At 34.1% G+C, this 19,469-nt stretch overlaps 1 protein-coding gene across 4 annotated transcripts in view; it reads right to left on the bottom strand.

Moving 5' to 3' along the window:
- Positions 1-19,469, bottom strand: part of ATAD2B (ATPase family AAA domain containing 2B) — a 148,521-nt gene that overhangs the window by 38,250 nt on the left and 90,802 nt on the right. For all 4 annotated transcript variants that reach the window (XM_057741165.1, XM_057741166.1, XM_057741167.1 and 1 more), the window contains one exon: positions 11,095-11,280. In XM_057741165.1, coding sequence (XP_057597148.1) covers positions 11,095-11,280 — 186 coding nt within the window. The remainder of the gene's footprint in view (positions 1-11,094; positions 11,281-19,469) is intronic.

The following is a 19,469-nucleotide window of genomic DNA, read 5'->3' as shown; positions in this document are numbered from 1 at the left end:
CAACCTCATGGAATTAACAAGAATGAATGAATGATCCAGTTGCTCAAGTCACTAATAAATTATACTATAATATAAAAATGGATAGTTGATTGTAATAGTCAGATGGCAACAATCTCAAAGAGCTGTTGCATAAGAGCTGAAAAGTAATTATCTACAATCTACAATAGAGAGCTGGGAGGCTGCTAACTGCATTGCCTTATCTTAAGCTATTTCTGTATGCTTCCTATCCACTAACTTCCCTCCCTGGGCTCTTTCCCTACTAAGTCTTTTCCACTGTATCCTCTGGAATCCTGATTTTTCATTGCAGATAAGCTATACCTTCAATCTCATCAAAGAATGCTCCACAATGACACCACCTTCCATGCAAAACTCCCATGCAAAATTAAGCCAGTCATGCTCATATCCGTCAATTCCTTCCAGTAAGTGATTGCCACCTCTCCTTTGTTCGCCTGCTCTATAAAAACTTTGACCCCAGATGTCGCCCTTGCAAGATATGCTGTTTAAATTCTCTTCACATCATCCACATTTGTCTATACACTTTAACTCATATGTTCTTCTATAAGGTCTGTTTCCTACTTCTAGACACTGAACTCCTTGAGAACAGAATTCATCTGTTTTCCTATATCTACCACCATGCCCAGTACCTAGTAATGCTTAATAAGCATGTACTGAATGAGTAAAGCTTGTGATTTTGTTCCCCAGCCCACATAGAACTGGAAACTGCAAATAAATAAAGGGAAAAGGTCACTAATATGGAAAGAACTACCAACCATGACAGTGTGGAAATACTGGATTATAACTTAAAACATCAGATTCTAGCCCAAATGTAGGCACATATTTCTGGTAAACTTCGGATAGTCCATTCAATTTGTCATGTCTGACATGATTTGAGGACTGTGAATCAAAGAATTTCTTAAATATTATTTTAATCTATCTTTGTAACAATGAGGTACATAGGAGTCCCTCATTTTACAGATGAAAAAACTTAGGCTTGGAAAGGTTTAAGTAACTGGCTTGAGGTCAAAAAGTGAATAACTAGAGAAGACCAGATTATATAAGCTCTAATGGCCTTTTCTAACTCTAAAATTCTAAGACAGAGAAGAGACAATCAATGAAAAGTAGCCATCAGAATTCAACGTATTTAGATGGGAAACTATTTACATCAACCCAAAGCCAAATCCTTTAAGAGTTTATATAAAATTTCACCTTGTGACCTTCCAATATATTCTTTGAAGACTACCTTCATGTAAAAATCCCTCCAATCCTTCGATCTATATTTTGCTGGCCTTTCCTTGAAAGTTCTGGCAAGCAAATTTACCACAGAATGTCCATCATGTATCAAATATCATGCCAGACACTGCAGTTATAAACTTGAAGAAAACAGGCTTACTTCCTGCTGTCAAGTCTCTTAAGTCTCAGAAGAAAGCATTATGATACCATGCCAGAAATGTTATAACAGAGGTAGTGAAACAGAGGAGGCCCTGCAAGGGGCAGGGGTGAAGACGCATTAGATAAGATATAGCAGAAAAATGCTAACGTTAATGGGTCTTGAAAAATAAACAAAACACAATACCCTAGAAGTACCAGGATTTTGTTCAAGGGTAGCAGAACATTTAATTGCAGTTTTAAATATTCTTCCTTCATTTTTCAACACTGTGTTGAACCTGGTGAATATAAAAGGATACCAAGAGCAAGACTACAATAATCCCCCCGATATGCCTGCCTGATCAGCATCAACAGGTTGTTCTTCCTTAAATCCACTCCTAACTATCTTCTGACATTCCCAGCTTCAAACTTCATGCTGAAATAAGACAAACCTCATATAACTCCCTGAACGAATCATGTTCTCTTTCACATTGGTTCACACGTCTTTATAGATGTTACCACTCTTTCCTAAACTTTGTTTTGTTTGTTTTTTTTTAACTCTCCACTCAAGCCAATGCTTTCTGGGTGATGCCTTCTCTGACTTTCCCAGATAAACTTAGACACATCTAATCTCTCATTAACTTTTAAGTTCAATAATTTTTAGAAAATTAATTCAGTTGTGCAGCCATCACAGGTCAGTTTTGGAATATTTCCACTACCTCCAAAAAGTTCCCTTGTGTCCATCTGCAGTCTACCCACTGACACTCCCAGCTGACAACCACTGATTTGGTTTCTGCATCTAGAGATTCATCTCTTCTAGAAACTGCATATCATAGAACTGGTAGTATTTTGTGCTTAGCTTCTCTCACTTGTAGCATAATACACTGAGGTTCACTCACACTGGAGGGTGTATCAGTAGTTCACTCCACTTGTTGCTGAATGATAGTTCACTCTATGTATATATACAACATTTTGTTTCACCAATTACCAATTAAATAAATACTTGGGTTATTTCCACTATGATGAATAATGCTAGTAGGAACACTGGCGTAAAAGTCTTTGAGTGAACATGTGCTTATATTTCCCTGGAGTAGTTACCAAGGAGTGGAAATGCTGAGTCATATCATAAGTTTATGTCTAACATTTTAAGAACTGCCAACTTTTCCAAAGTGGCTACACTACTTTACAATTCCACCAGCAATACACAAGGATTCAAATTCCTCTACATTCTTGTCTACACTTGGTATTGTCTGTCTTTGTGATTATAGCTATCCTAGCGGGTGTGCAGTGGTATCTCATTTCTGAATGAGTAATGATATTGAGAATCTTTTCTCATGCTTATTACCCCAAGAATATATATACTCTTTGGTAAAATGACTACTCAACTCTTTACCCCATTTTTAAATTGTAGTTTTCTTTTAAAGTTTGTGGTAAAAGTCTAACAAAATTTGCCATTTTAACATTTTTAAATTGTATAGCCTGTTGCATTAAGTGTATTCACACTGTTGTGCAGTCATCACTACCCATCTACCTCCAGAACTTTTTCATCCTCCCCAACTGAAATTCTACCCATTAAACACTAACTCCCTACACTCTCTCTTTCCCCAGGTCCTGTCAACCACCATTCTACTTTCTTTCCCTGTGAATCTGACTACTCTAGGAACCTTGTATAAGAGGAATCATACAATATTTGTCCTTTTGCAAGTGGCTTATTTCACTTAGTATAATGTCCTAAGATTCACCCATGGCTGTTTTGCTTATGCTGTAGAATGTGTCAAAATTTCCTTCTTTTTTAAAGCTAAATGTTATACCGTATGTATATGCCATATTATGTTTATGCATTCATCTGTTGATAGCCACTTGTCTTATTTCTACCTTTTGGCTATTGTGAATACTGCTGCTAAGAACATGGGTATACAAACATCTGTTTGAATCCCTGCTTTGCCTTCTTTTGGATATATACCCAGAAGTGCAATTGCTGGATCATATGGTAATTTTAATTCTTTAAGGAATCACCACACCAAACCATTTGTTTTCAACAGACGCGGCACAATTTTATATTCCTATCAGCAATGCAGAAGGGTTCCAATTCCTTCACTTGTTATTTTCTGTTTTTATGACAACAGCCATCTATTGGGTATAAAGTGGTATCTCGTGGTTTTGATTTGTATTTCCATAATGATTAGTGATGTTCAGCATCTTTTCATGTGCTTTATTACCATGTGAGTATCATCTTTAGAGAAAATCAATTTAAGTACTTTGCCCATTTTTGAACTACCTGTTTGGGGTTTTATTTGTTGCTGAGTTGTAGGAATTCTTTATACAATCCGGGTATCAACCCCTTATCAGATATATGACTTGCAAATATTTTCTCCCAGTCGGTGGGCTGTCTTTTCAATCTATTAATAGTACCCTTTGATACACAAAGTTTTTATTTTTGATGAAGTCCAATTTATCTATTTTTTTCTTTTGTTACCTGTACTTTTGGTGTCATATCCAAGAAATCATTGCTGAATCCAAAGTCATGGAGCTTTTCCCCTGTGTTTGTTCCTAAGGGTTTTCCAGTTTTAGGTCTTATGTTTAGTTCTTTGAATCCATTTTGTGTTAATTTTTGCATACAATGTAAGAAAAGAGTCCAATGTCGTATTTTTTGTATGTGAATATCCAGTTTTCCCAGCACCACTGTTGAAAAGACCACCTTTTCTCTGATGAATGGTATTCACGCTCATTGAAAATCATTTGACACAGTCTTATTATTCTCCTTAAAGTGTTTTACACATTCTGGATATGCGTTATCAGATATGTGATTTAATATGTTTGAAATATTTTCTCCCAGTCTGTGGCTTGTTTTTGTTTGTTTGTTTCATTTTCTTAATGGTGTTTTCTAAAGAGTAAAAGGTTTTAATTTTGATAAAGTTCACTTCATCACATTTTTCTTTTATGGATCATGCTTTTATCCCACTATCATAGCACTTCTCCTACTATATTATTTTTTCCAGGTCTCTCTTCCCTCTAAACTTTAAATTCTTGGAGAACAGTGGCTATCTGAGTTTTCGCCTATTTTATTTCATTCAACAAAGATACAGTACTAGAAATATATATGTGTATACATGTATCTATGGGTGAGGTGTGTGTGTGTGTGTGTGTGTCTAAGAAACTGTGTTAGACAGACACTGTGAATGGAAGAGTGAAGAAAACAGACACTGTCTTAAATAAATTCAGACTTAATAGTACATTACATTGCACAGAATAGGCAATACATTTTTGATGAATGAATAATGATCTTAACTTGATGAATATAAAACTCCATTTTCCTAACTACTCATCAGCTTAATCATCACAATATTCAGAAACTCTCTCTCTGTAGTTTTAGAGAGTATAGGGCATTATAAGTGCATGGCCTTTAGAATCAGAGAAACCTGGGTTCAAATCCTGGCTCTGCTACTAGCTGTAAGACCCTAGGCAAGTTACTTTACCACCTGTTGGCCTCAGTTTCTTCATCTGTCAAACGGGAAAATAATACTTTTCTTACTGAACAGTTTAAAAACATTTATCAGATAATATATGTGATGAACCTACAGAGTGCCTGGCACATAGCTGCATAAATAGCAGCAATTCTTTCATGAGCAAATGTTTTTGTTTTACCTCATTTATTATAATGTTAGGGGCTTCCTAGGTGGCACAGCAGTTAAGAATCCACCTGCCATTGCAGGAGACACAGGTTCGATCCCTGCTCCTGGAAGATCCCACATGCCTCAGAGCAACTAAGCCTGTGTGCCACACCTACAGAGCCTGTGCTTTAGAGCCCACGAGCCACAACTACTGAGCCCATATGCTGCAACTACTGAAGCCCACGTGCCTAGAGCTTGTGCTCTGCAACAAGAGAAGCCATAGCAATGAGGAGCCCACGCACCACTCGCCGCAACTAGAGAAAGCCTGTGTGCAGCAACGAAGACCCAACACAGCCAATAAATAAATAAATAATAAATTAATTTAAAAAAAAGTTAGAGTTGTTAACCCCCAGTTTTGAAGGTACGTTCATGTGACCTCTGTAATGGGAAAAATTAATGGTTTAAAACCTCAAAATCTTGGGCTTCCTAGGTGGCGCAGTGGTTAAGAATCCGCCTGCCAATGCAGGGGACACAGGTTCGATCCCTGCTCCAGGAAGATCCCACATGCCACAGAGCAACTAAGCCCGTGTGCCCAAAAAAAAAAAAAAAAAAAAAAAAAACCTCAAAATCTCAAAGACAAAAGGTGTGGAAAATGAGGTCAGAAATGAATCTATGATAGTTTTCATAAATAAAGTTTTCTTTCCTCAAAACAAAACAGGTAAACAATCCATTAAGTAAAAATAAACATTAATATTTAACATACCTTAAAATAGTAAAAATTCTTGTTCGTTTACTATACCTTTTTCAATTAAAAAAAAAAAAACTTGGGAGGATCGCTTTCCTCTTAAATTTTAAGAAATCATAAAATTGTTTTACAACTAAAAAAATAATATTAAGGTATTTCTCTTGTATACATGATCATTTATCTGAGTTTTCAATGTCCCTACTTGATGTTTCTACTTAAGTTATCGATTTTTACCTCCCAGGTCCCACCATAAACTGAGAGGCACAAAATGACATGAAATAATGAGAAGACAACATACTGTATATAATCCTTACTTTCATCAGTGTAGCTGAGGAGGTATTTCTTTAAAATTCACTTCTAATATATTGCATTATATCATTCTGAGCCTGCCCATAAGTAAATGCCAAAGTACATACTGTGAATCTCTTCAGAAATTTAAGTGCAATTCCAAAGTCTGCTTTACTTTCTACAAATACTTCTACTTCTATCTGCTTCTTTGTTTAAAAGTCTCTTTTCTATGCTCAACCTATGATTCTTTTTTCTAATTCTCCCGAAGAGAAATAACTTACAATTCTCATACATCTCAACTAAAATTCTCCAACTATTCTCAGAAAAGTCCTCAGAGTCCACAGAAGTAAATTTACTTACACTAGAATTTTGCACCCCCCCCCCCAAAAGGAATGAAGCTAGGCAGGAAGTACTTAAAGCCTTTGTGGTGATTCAATGATTAATTTCTTTTTTCATGCAACAAACATTTACGAGGGTGTCAAAAATTATCTGCACTCTGGTTATATTAAAACTTCTGTCGGCCGCACTGTCTTATCAGTGCTTTCTGTTCAAGGCTACTCTCTCCCCAGGCACTGCTGTGCAGGTGTGAACGTGTTGCATCAGTTCATTTGTAACTGCGGTGCGAGCAAAAATGGATGCCCCACTTGAGATTTACACAAAAGAAGAGCAGCGTGCAGTGATTCATTTTTTGTGGTCTGAGGGTATGCACGTCCACACACTTCTGCCCACACTGTCGACACTCTGCAAAAACTTCGTTTTGAGGTGTTAAAGCACCCTCCCTATAGTCCTGATCTTGCTCCATCGGACTTTCACCTGTTTGGTCCCCTGAGAGCAGGGGACCAAATTTGTGAGGACAAAGATTCACTTCTGATGAAGAAGTGAAGACAGCAGTGCATTCGTGGTTCGCAGCTCAGCTTAAAACTTTTTTTAATGAGGGAATATGAAAGCCTGTTGACAGATGGACAAAGTGTATTGAAAAAGCAAGGAGGTTATGTCAAAAAACGACATATTTGTCTTTTCTAAAAGTTAATTAAAATAAATTCTACAGCCAGAGTGAGGATACTTTTTGACTTACCCGCATACTAACCAATTCCACTGGGTTAGGAAGTGAAGGGCAGTAAAACAGTCTCCTCCTCTCAAAGAGCTTGTGGTCTAGGTCAGAGAGTCTCAAATGTTTTGGTCTCCACACTTTATTAAACTCTTAAAAATTACTCAAGAACCCTAAAGAGCTTCTGCTTATCTGGATTATATCTGTCAATATTTATGTACTAAAAATTAAAACTAAGAACCTTCCAAACTATGTATTCATTTAAAACCTATTACATGTTAACATTAAAAAACATATTCTTTTGATGAACTTATCTACGAAATAGAAGCAGAATCACAGACACAGAGATCAGACTCGTGATTGCCAAGAGTGAGGGTTGGATTGAGAGTCTGGGATTAGCAGATGCAAACTATTACATATAGAATGGATAAACAACAATGTCCTACTGTATAGCACAGGGAACTGCATTCAATATCCTGTGATAAACCAAAATGGAAAAGAATATGAAAAAGAATGTACATATATATGTATAACTGAATCACTCTGCTGTACAGCAGAAATTAACACAACACTGTAAATCAGCTACACTTCAATAAATTAAATATATATATATTCTTTTGAAAGATATATTTTTCCAAAATATAAAACATTATATATGTAAAATAAAATTCAGTGAGAAAAGTGGCACTGTTTTACATTTCTTCAAATTTCTTTTATGTCTAGCTTAATAAAAGACAAACGGATTTTCACTTTCTGCTTCTGCAGTCAATCGTTACAATAATGTTGCTATGATTGGTGTACATGAAGAAAACCCAAATTCAAGAAGATACACAGTTTCAAAAAAAAAAAAAAAAAAAAAAAAGAGGAATCTGGCAAACCTCTGAAAGTCTTGTGGGGCCCATAAGAATCCTTAGACCACACTTTGATAACAGCTGGTCTAGAACAATGATTTCCAATTTTTTTCTTTTTATGGAACACATCAGTAAAAAAAAAAACTTGAAAATATTCCCTCCAGTATATGCATATTTACTTAAATGTACTATTCTACTAATATTACTACTTCTATTATGAAACATATACATAATTTTTAAGATAATATGAAAAATAAAAATGAACAGAAGTTCTCATGTTTTTTTCTCAATATCCCAATACACTGTCTTAACTTTGGGATTATTAAAGACAGAGTAATACAAAGATACATTTACAAGAGAATTTTAAAAGGGCTCCAAAAGATGAGATTGTCACTTTGTCCCATAAAAAGAGAACATTTTTGTATTCCTAATATTAGTCCCATGATGACTAAATTTTTGTTTGCTTGGTTTTGTTTTTAAAAATTGAGTAGAGAATCTTTTCATTTCTGAATGAGTTTATTTTCTGATGAGAACAGCAGCATTTATAACAGAAGATTTAGAAAATAGATAAGACAACAAAAATAACTATAATCTTAAGACCCAGAGATAATTGCTATTAACATTTTTATTAATAGTTATATATACATAGTTTTATTTATATATAACTATATAACTAATAAATAATTATTTCTACATAAACCCAGATAATGCCATACATATTGATTTAATACCTGCAATTTTTAGCAACATATTCAAACATCTTTTCATGACATTAAATGTTTTCTACATCAATATTTTTAATGGTCTCATTGTATTTCATGGAAAGAATCTATTATAACCTAATCAATCCCCTATTCTAGGACATTTAGTTTCCAATCTGTGAAGAAAGCTTATGGTAAATGCTCTTGTATTTTTTGTGTTGCCTGTGCTGTATCTTTGTCCATGAAGAAAGGCTACGATACTTTTTGCTTTGTCTGTGTTTTATCTTTTTATAGAACTGCTCACCTATAAATGGTATCGCTGAGCTAAAATGAACAGACATTTAAATCTATTACTATGAACTGTCCTGGAGAGAGTTTATTCAACCCTTTATTTATTTATTTTTTTTGGCCTATTTGATAGGTCTAAATCTGTATCTTACCATTATTTTAACTTACCACTGTATTATCTTAAATACACTATAGTAACTGGCCATTTCTTTCTTTCTTTTAGAATCACTTAGTTTTTTGCTATTCACCGTTTACTTCTTCCATAGGTCTGACACCTTGCTAACCTACAGTTACTCAGTCTGCAACTCTCTATGCTTTTCATTTATTCACCAAATATTTATCAGTATGCACTAAGTATTATTCACTACTATTTCAGTCAGTGACCTAAACAAAGCAATACACTAATGGCAAAGCTAAAATTAAAATGAAAGCCTTGGGGGCAGAGGAGGCTTTCCTAAAGACAATTAGTATAAAATTAGTATAAAATGTTATATAATCAGTAGTCTAAGAAAAACCCCATAATCTTCACCCCACAAATGTGAATATCCATGATAGCTTTTGTAGCTATTTGGCCTAACAGGGGCAAAGAATACAGAAGACAAAGGTGAGAGGTGGGGGGGGGGGGGGGGGGGGGGGGGGAGACTGAAATTTCAGGATTCAATGCTAGTAAATTTTTAATATTTTAGCTATTAATTAAGGTTATTGGTAAACAAATAATGAAAACAGCCTACTCAGCAGTAGGCTTTTTGAACCCACTAAAAATTATAACAATATAGCAACATTGAAAATGTATATGATGCAATGTTAGTTTTTAAAAAACTAAACCAACAAAATCACATATGCAAATAGACAACAAGAATAGGCAAAATTAAAACTGCTATATCAAGAAGATAGGTACAGTAAGACTTTTATTTACAAATTTTTCAAACAATATAAGGAAACTTCAGTTAAGTATATATTCCTAACTAGAACCCTTAATTATTCTAATTTTCTTTATTTTTAACAAAATTATAATAAAACTTTTGACAGTGAGGATCTAATTTTAAAAAGTGGCTCCTAGGTTATGTCCAGGTTCAGTCTGTTCTCCTAAGTCAATTTCAAATGCCTTCTTACTTTGTAATACTACTATAATATCAAACATTTTATAGCTCTGTAGTTTCCAAATAAATTCACACCAACAAGCCTGTCTGTTAGTATCCACATGTAATAGGTGAGGAAACTGAGGCTATTCTAGTTTCAAATATATATCCAAGATCAAAAGACAAGGAGGTCAGTACCATGGATTTTCTGACTCTTACCACATACACCTTTCCACTAAACTTTATTGCCCCCTGTGATAAAAAACATTTTGATTAATGGTCTCCAAATAACATCAGATTCTGAATAACAAAAAATGAACTAGACTACATTTAATATAATTTTCTTACAAGAGTAATAAGTTGTACAAATCCACTTTAGCAAGACAATAAGAGCTGAAACAGAACAAAAGAACTTGGTAAAAAGAAATCTGAATCATAAAATTCTACATAATCAAGATTTATATTATAGCATCTGAAACATGTTAATTTTTTATAAGAACTATGTTGCCTGGTCAAAATATTTCTAAACATTTCTAAAGGAGATTATTTCAAAACCTAGTAAGCTCAGAATGTTAAAATAATTTCTTAAAAATCAATTTCATTCACGAGTTGATCTACTAATTTTTTTCTGAAACAACTGATTTTTATCTTATACTACTGAGTTGGATTTGAATTCAAATGCTAAATATCAGATTTGAAAAATATGCACAGTCATAATAATCTTCAACTTAACATGATGTTACCAATGAAAGAGCTGAAAGGTCAAATCCCACCAAATAATCTAACAGATGATACGAATGAGAAGGATAATTATAATGGCACTAACGATGATACAGCTAAGATCTTCTTAGTAGGTACTATATATACTGAGGTCTGGTCTAAGCATGAATTATCTCAAATTCACAACAACACTGAGGAATACATCAAAATACATACCAAAAAAAAGAAACAAACTTAAAATGTTAACAAACTTAAGTCACATGGCTAATAAGTGGTACAACCAAGGCATGAACCTTGACAGCACTGATTTTATAATAACAAAAATGTGTCAAATTTATAAGGTCAACTATTTTAAAACCATATTAATAAGAAAAGATAAATACTTGATCAGTTCTTACCTCTTCAGGCAGTTCACTGTACATGGTTTCAGAGGTAGACAATAAAAATATGGGTGAAAATGACGGTATATCTTGCAGCAAAGTCAGAAAAGTTGCTCTCACAGTTTCACTGACAGCTTCCCACCAATCGCCAATGTGAGGCATGTAAACAATACTAGGTACTGTTCTTCGAGCTTCACGAAAAATCTAATTAAGGAAAGAACTGGCATTAAAAAATCTAGTCTAAATAGATATTATTATTCTAAAGTCTGAGCAGTAACTCCCAAATACATTAAACGTGTCAGGCCTGTTACTATAATTACTTTCAGCCCCAGTATTTAAGTTGTTCAGATATGATGCACGAGCAATACATACAGCTTCTATCTACCCTTACCCCACCTAAGAAAAGGAGCATATTTTTGTTATTTTATTATTTCTATTCAGTATATATTAATAGTATAAAGGCATCAAATTGTTCCACTTATCAATCACATAAATAAAGCAAAACACCACTATAAAATCTGCTGCAAATAAAGAGATAAGCATGCACCTATGTCACCCACGTAAGAGTGATTATCAGGAAGCACAAAGAAAAAGAAGACATAGTTTACATGTGCGTGCATTCGTGCACATTGCCTAAAATGACTCAACATGTGAATTAAATAAAGATTTTAACTAAGATGTACCACCCTAGAGCTTACAATTAATGAACTACCTGCTGAACCATTTGTTTACCTCCCATTACCTTAATTCAATTTTCCATAAAATAGTCACAAAATACCCCTAATCTCTAAAGAGCAATAAATAAATCAGCAAAAAGCTATGAGACACTCCCACTTCAGAAAATAGAAAATAAAATTTCCTCAGATATCAAAAAGAGTCTTAACCACAGCTTCAGTCACAATCTGCCAACACATGCCAATAAAGACCAGGTTGGCTATTAATAAGTTGCCAAACAGAACTACTGCCCTTTACATAAAAGTCAACAACAGCTCAAGAGCCCATCAACAAATTCTCACAGATTATTATGACATCTCTTCAATACTTTTAGCAAGTGTTAAGAATAAGTTAAAAATCTGACTTTCTTCAATTTGATTTGAGAACTCTACTTCTAAAATTCTCTACTATTTTCTTTTAAACACATTACAATTAACCTATGTAATGTGCAAGATACAGAAATCATTTAAATGATTAGGATTATTAGAAACATTCCTAAGATTCAAAAGGACTGCTTTTCTTTAGTGAGTAAGCCTAGTACTTGCATGAATTTTTCAAATACTATATTTTATATAGCTTTAAATCTCCTGCGTAAAATAAAATGTACTGCCAATTTAATAAGCCAGATGAAAGATGTTCAAATAAAATTTCCCCCAAATTGGAAATGTAGATGTTATGATCACTCACATCAAAAGTAACATTTGCTCCTTCCCTTCCTTTAATATTTGCATATCCACCAATCCAGAACAGTTGTACAGTACAACTCCTTCAGGACTCTCAAATTTTGACCTTTTCTGCAAACACGCACCCTCTTATCCTGGATCTTGAAAATCCAAGGATTACTGTTTTCCAAAGTTCGTGTAGAAGATTCATAAGAGAAAAACAAGCATAAATATTGGCAAAAGGAAGGAACCACACAGGAGCACAAAGGCAAGAGAGGCATTTGATTCCCCACCCCCCAAAAAAAAAAAATTTTTTTTTTTTTACATGCCACCCAAATCAGGCATGGTATGTGGAAGACAGTGACCAATGCCTGTTGCTGATAAAACTAGCAAAAGTCAGCAGGGAGAGAAAGGTGATTATATGATAAAGACTAACAAACTACACAGCTTACTGAGAAACCTCACAAAACCACCTACCTAATTCAGCCATGCAAGTTACCACATGCCCAGGGAAAGATGAGACAACACGCCTTTTTTAAAAAAGGAAATACTACCGTGCATTCTAATATTTGTAGGTTAGGTTTTCTATATGTGTTGAGAACACCTAGCTGCTAGCAAATATCAGAGTATGCGCAAAGCAACAGAAGGTTAAGTAATAATTTTAAAAACTTTACAGAGCCAGAAGTTAAACAATGCAGTACTGTGGGTGTTTTAAACTTATCTGCAAGGCTGAACTAGATACATAAGCATCACTGACTCTACAAAAGTTGAGGGATTTTTTTTTTCTACTTCTTTCCTTTTCTTTCCAAACCTCTCAAAATTAGCAAACTAAACATAATATTGTTAGTCTATTAACTTTTTTATTTCCAAAGACTTTAGGAAAGTATCTTTATAAGTAGAACTTTTCGAAATTATATTTGAAAACCTAGAAGGGGAAAAATCAGGAAAAAAGTCTAAGACAAATATAGAAAATGTAAAAGGCTCGGGCTCTCTGGTCCATGAATAATTATATGGATTGAGAATTAATCTAACTATATGCAACACCAATAACCAGGGAATATTTTCAAAATTTTTCTCTGAAGTCTTTAAAGGAAAAACATCCTTAATTTCCAAAATATTTAAAAATACTACTAAAACTAGTTTCTTTACTCCATGTTATCTCAGAATATTAAAATTTCATATTTTCTTTAAAGAGCCAACCTGTCCTAATTCTCCCATTTTTGAAATAAAATTTCAAAAAGAATAGAGTCTGAGAATAGTATTTAAAAATTCAGAAAAGTTTAATGCTATTGTGATTTTTCTATAATGTAAAATCAGCTTTTCAGCAGTTTGCCGGTAACTTTTGAAGTTGTGGAATAAGATACATTCTGTGAAATCAATTAAACAGATATTTCATAGTAGAAAAATAAAGCCTAATTTTAGTGAAGCGGCAACTGTCTTGGGAACAAGTGATGCCATTTGATAACTAGAAAAATACTCACCTACAGGGTGTCTTGGATTGGTGGATGTGCAAGGTGTAGTAGAAAACAGAAAAACTGTTATAGAGAAAAAAAGACAGTAGGCCAAATTACTGAACCAACCGTTTCAAAATACCTCTGACATGACCAGCACTCTTGCACAAATAAAATGAACGAACACCAGTGTATGTGAATGTTCATTTTGATTGTTTAAACAATATATTTCTGGCCTCTTCTTGTCCCAGACAAGAATTATAGTCCCTTATATAACTTTATTTTTAAAAAATCCAAAACTATTTTCTCTGAATATTAATGATATAACAGGCAAAAATCAGGCCACTGAAATTAGAAATATCCATGCAAGGAAGCACTAACAATATAAACTGCAGCTATATTTATAGGAGTCCTTATCTCAAAAGCTAAATTTCAAATCAGTACATTAGGCGCCAAATTAAAATGTTCAGTGCGTGAAATTTACTGTATCTTTAAAAAATTAAGCACATACAGCCCCTAACAAGCCATTTTCGTTAAAAACTGAAAACTAGAATAATTTTAAATACAAAGGGGGATGAAGCAGAAAGCTCCAAGCCAGTACAATTTCGCTTTCCTAAAAGGGGCTATATGTGAAAAACAACTTTTTGTTATCAATAAACTTCCAGAATCTGTCTTGGTCACACTACAGGATTAAGAATGTACTAAAATTATAAAACATAGATAAAAGAAAAACCTTGGGGGCTAAATTTATTCTCAATTTTTGTAAAAATTAAAAAGCACTATTTAAATAAGCTCAATTCCTTAAACCATGCTATCAAAAATGTTAAAATAAATAATGTCTCCATTACTGATAACTTCATTCCATATGTGTCACTTACTCCATTTATGTTCTATTGACCTAAGATTTACTGAGCATCTCTGTGAAAAGAAGGCACTGTCTGTGATCTAAAGACTCAGGATTCAAGAAATAAAAAGCCCAATTTCTTTACAAGCATATAAAATCAGCCTGTTATAAAACACAACTATACTAGAGTCTTTGAAGAATGGATTTAATACAAATCAACATTTCTTGAAAATTAAAACACCCAAATTCCTTTTCTGATATTTTAATCGCTAAAAACATCAATAATTGCAGTAAATGTGATACAACTTGGGCCAGGAGAATTTGTTTACAACTCAAAAAGAAAAGAAAAAAAAAGTGCTATGGTAAAACACAGATGTACACCCATGTGCACAAACACAAGAGTATCCAAAGCATACACAGACTGTTATGGAGATACCCAGAAATCCTTTTTCGCAAACACAAGCGCATCCAAAGCATACATACAGGTAAGTATATTAATTCTTTAATGCCAAGCAACCAAAACAGACTTCCCCTGAGAATTTCCAGATACAATTTCTTTCTAGGGAAAGAAAAATACTAAAATTTTCACCCCCAAAAAAACCTTACTGACCATGTGAAATTACTGGTAACACCATATAGTGCCCAAACTCCAAAGCTTTTGACAGACCATATTTAAATTTATCAATTCAACCATACCTCTGCATTACTGAAAAAGATTAAACATAACACACTCATCAATCTCTTTTTTCCTTAATCAGCAGCAGAAATAATACAAGAGGGAAAAAAATACATTTGAAAATGTCAGCAAAGGGGACTCACAGTTATTGCTGTTCCTTTTTAAAGCGTATTTAATAATAGTAAGTCTTTTACTCCAGATACTGACATCTCTGGCCTTGCTGTAGGGCTCAATAATTACTTGTGAACTTACTGGGACAACCATAAGTCTTCCAGGCTATATCAGTTTCCATTCTCCGTCCTGAGCCTTTGGAAGACTATGAAATGCTCAGTAACACACATATATACATACATACATAGATGCTCACACACCTACACACACAGAGCTACTTTATGAACTCTGGCAATTGCTTCAGTTATAAATGTCAAATTACTGTCCAGTGATCAGCTAAAGTACTGTATTTCAAAACGTGATTTACTGAAGACCTAGAATAGTAACAACTGGGATGCATGTTTAAAGTGCAGATTTCTGGGCTTATTCCAAATTTCATGAACCAGAATCTCTGGGTGTGGAGTCAGGGAATCAGAAATTTTAATAAGCACCCCCAGGAGATTCTCATGCTCATTAAATTTTAAGAAACAACGAGAAAACCCTACAACAGACACTAACTCCTCTACCATTTTTCACGCAACTGATAATATTAATCAATAGCTGGGGCATTCAGAAGAAGAAAAAGAAGTTCTGTCATATACCTGCTTGTGTGTGGATGTTTTAAAGAAAAGGCATAGAATTAAACATGGTCCCCGTGGTATAAAGAAATATGAAGTAGGGCTCTTCCCCCCTTTCCATCTTATCACACACATAAATACAGACCTTTAAAGGTGATTTAAGACTTCTTTCCTTTAAAACTATCTTTCATGTTCATGTTACATTATAAAATAACCCAATTTAATTTATATTACATATCTTAGAGGCAGGGGAAAAGAAAATCACATATCCTTGGACAAAAGGACTAGCACCAAGAGAAGTAAAGCAAAAAAGAAGAAAAGAAAGGGAATATAGAACAGAAAGATAGAAAGAGGGGGTTTTCTACCTTTCCAGCATTTCAGCACCTGACTTACGCACTCTCTTCCCTAAGACTTTTATACCTACTTATATCCAGGCTTGCCAATCCCTACAAATTAAGAAAAAATTCCTCAATTTCATAATAGCCTCTTTTTGAAGAATATTCAAATTCAAAGAATATTACATTATTTTAAATATGCACTTAAAATACAAACAATCAGGGATTACTCAGGATAGTTTATGTGGTCTCTGGTCAGTGTTCAGAGAAAGTCTGAGCTTCAGCTACCATGACTACAAAATTCTGACTCAGTGCCTGGGCAGATTAGACATCCAGGTGGTGGTCACTCAAGAATAAGCCCTACTTCCAACTCAGAAGCTCATAGGTGAAAGCAGAGAAGATGAGATGTCTTGACATACTAGATGCAATGTAACATAACCAAAACAAACGGTGGGTTTTTGTTGTTTTCCACTACCAAGTGACATTTCTCTCCATTGTCCTCGCCAACACGACAAAAAAGTAGTAAAAGCCAAGATATGTGAAAGAGACCAAAGAACATGCAGTTAAAATGCAAATTTTGCCCAATGATGCCAAGCAGAATTCAGAAAAACAAAAAACAAAAAAATGCAGGATCCCAATAAGATCAACATATAGTTTACAACGCTTCCTAAATACTTCTTACCTAACATTAAGCCAGTATTGTGTTTGTGAATACACACACACATTGGCTATAAGGAACAACTATAGACAGAATGTTCCTCTTTCAAAGTGATTTTATATTTCAGTTTATTTGATACTGTCAAGTATACATAAAAAAGGAAAAGAAGAAGTTCTAAACCATACAGCACAGTGTAAACTAAAATGACAAAGTTTATCCAGTCCCCCAATCCTCCAAGTTCCTTCCCCCAAGCCAAAACGATTATTAACAGTTTTTTGGGATATTCTTGGATAAAATTTCTACTTATAAACATGAACATATATTTTTTAAGTTTTTTTTTTACACAAAGAAGATCATACTTAGATTGATTTACAACTTGCTTTTTCACTAATATCTCCTTCAACTTTCCATATCAGCCTATGTAAACCTACTTCAGTCTTGTTAACAACTTTCTAGTATTCCTTTGTTACTATACTTTATTTTATCCAGTCCACCATAAAAAGGACATTTAGTTTGTTTCTTTTTGTCTTATTTTGTTTGGTAATTCTACACGATGCTTTGATGAATATCCTTGTACATTCAGCAGTGAATACTTAGAGCTAATATATCTTTAGGAAATGTTTCTTATTGTAAAATTCCTAGGTCCTAAGGTACTTGAAAGTTTAAAAGACTACACTCCAAAATCGATAAATAAATTTACATTTCCACTAATCAAGTATGAGCACCCACATCTCCAATATTAGGTTTATCAAGCTTTTCATTTTTACAAGCCTGATAGTTGTTTTAAAATAGCATCTTACTGCTTTAATACGGTTTTTTTTTTTCCACTTATAAGTAAGGCAAAGAATCTTTTCAAATTTTTATTGGCTGCTTTGGCTACTTCTCTCCCTATAAACGGCATGCTCCTATTTTGCCAATTCTTTCATTAGGTTGTTATTCTTTCTTCTTCCTGATTTTAACATATCTTTGTATAGTGAGGAAACCTGCCCCTGACATGTGTTGCAAATACAAATTTTTACCAGGTTATGTCCATTAACCTTATGTAAAGAAAGTTTTTTGTCATGTGTAACTTAAAATTTTATAAGGTCAAATTTGTTCTTATCTTTATGTTTCCTGGCTTCTGTTCATTGCTTTGAAATTAAATACTTTCTCATGTCCAAGATAACATACTGACCTTGTAAATTATCCTAACACTTTCATAGCTCCACTGACGATCTAGAATTTATTTGGGGGTGAAAGTAAAAGGTAGGAAATCCAGTTTTGTTTTTTCTCTTTCCCTTTGTAGAGGCAGCCAGTGTTGTAAGCCTGTTTACTGACTAATCCATCTATTCTATGATCTCAATGTCATCATTATCACCATGTGCTCAACCTCACCAGATACTAAGTCCTACTCCTACAGGCCTAAGCATGGCTTCTCACTTGTGTGCTATTGTTTTATCTGTCTGTCCCTGTACAAATACTTTAATACCACAGTTCTACTACATCTGTAAATATCTGGTAGGGATTCCTCATTATACTTTTTCCTCTAGAATCCTTGCTATGCTCATTTATTTTCTAGGGGAAGCAAAGAGTTTTAACGTCTCCTCTTAAATTTAGAGGGATTGTAATTTAGATTGCACTTAATTTATACATTAATTTAGAATAGAACTCACAGCTTTCCAGTGCTGAGTGCTAGCAGCCATTAGCTGTGAAAGGAGCTGCAGCAGGAGTGATAAACATGGTGGTAGCCGTCACTGGTGAGCACTGTATGCCAAGACAACTGGACAAGCTTGTTTTAATGATCACAATAACCTTATGTAGTATCATCTTCATTTCATAGATGAGAAAATTAAGGCTCAAAGAGGTTAAGCAACTTGTTCAAGGCCACAACCAACACATAAGTAGCTGAGATTTTAATCTGTGTAATATGAGTTGAGTCTACACTTTGAATTATAGTAATTAAAAACAAGGTGTGTCTTTCACTATTCACCTGTACTCTAGTGACTTTTTAGCTTTCTTCTTTTATGCCATGCAAATTAACTGTTTAATTCCTAGGTAAAGTTAGTTGCTATTTTAAATGGGACCTCTTCTTCCATTACACAATTGACCCTTGAACAAGGCAGGGGTTAATTTGTGTATAATTTATAGTCAGGCCTTCTGGATTTGCAGTTTCTCCGCATCCACAGGTTCAACCAACCATGGACCTTGTAGTACTGTAGTTTCTGCTGAAGAATATCTGTGTGTAAGTGGACCTATGCAGTTCAAACCCGCATGGTTCAGGGGTCAACCATATTTCTAACTTATCGTTTGTATAAAAGAAAATTATTGATCTTATAACATTAACTT

This window comes from Hippopotamus amphibius, chromosome 7 (assembly GCF_030028045.1).
Source record: "Hippopotamus amphibius kiboko isolate mHipAmp2 chromosome 7, mHipAmp2.hap2, whole genome shotgun sequence".
Classification (NCBI taxonomy): Eukaryota; Metazoa; Chordata; class Mammalia; order Artiodactyla; family Hippopotamidae; genus Hippopotamus; species Hippopotamus amphibius.
The sequence above is the reverse complement of the archived record's forward strand: the minus strand, read 5'-3'. Positions and strand labels throughout refer to the sequence as shown.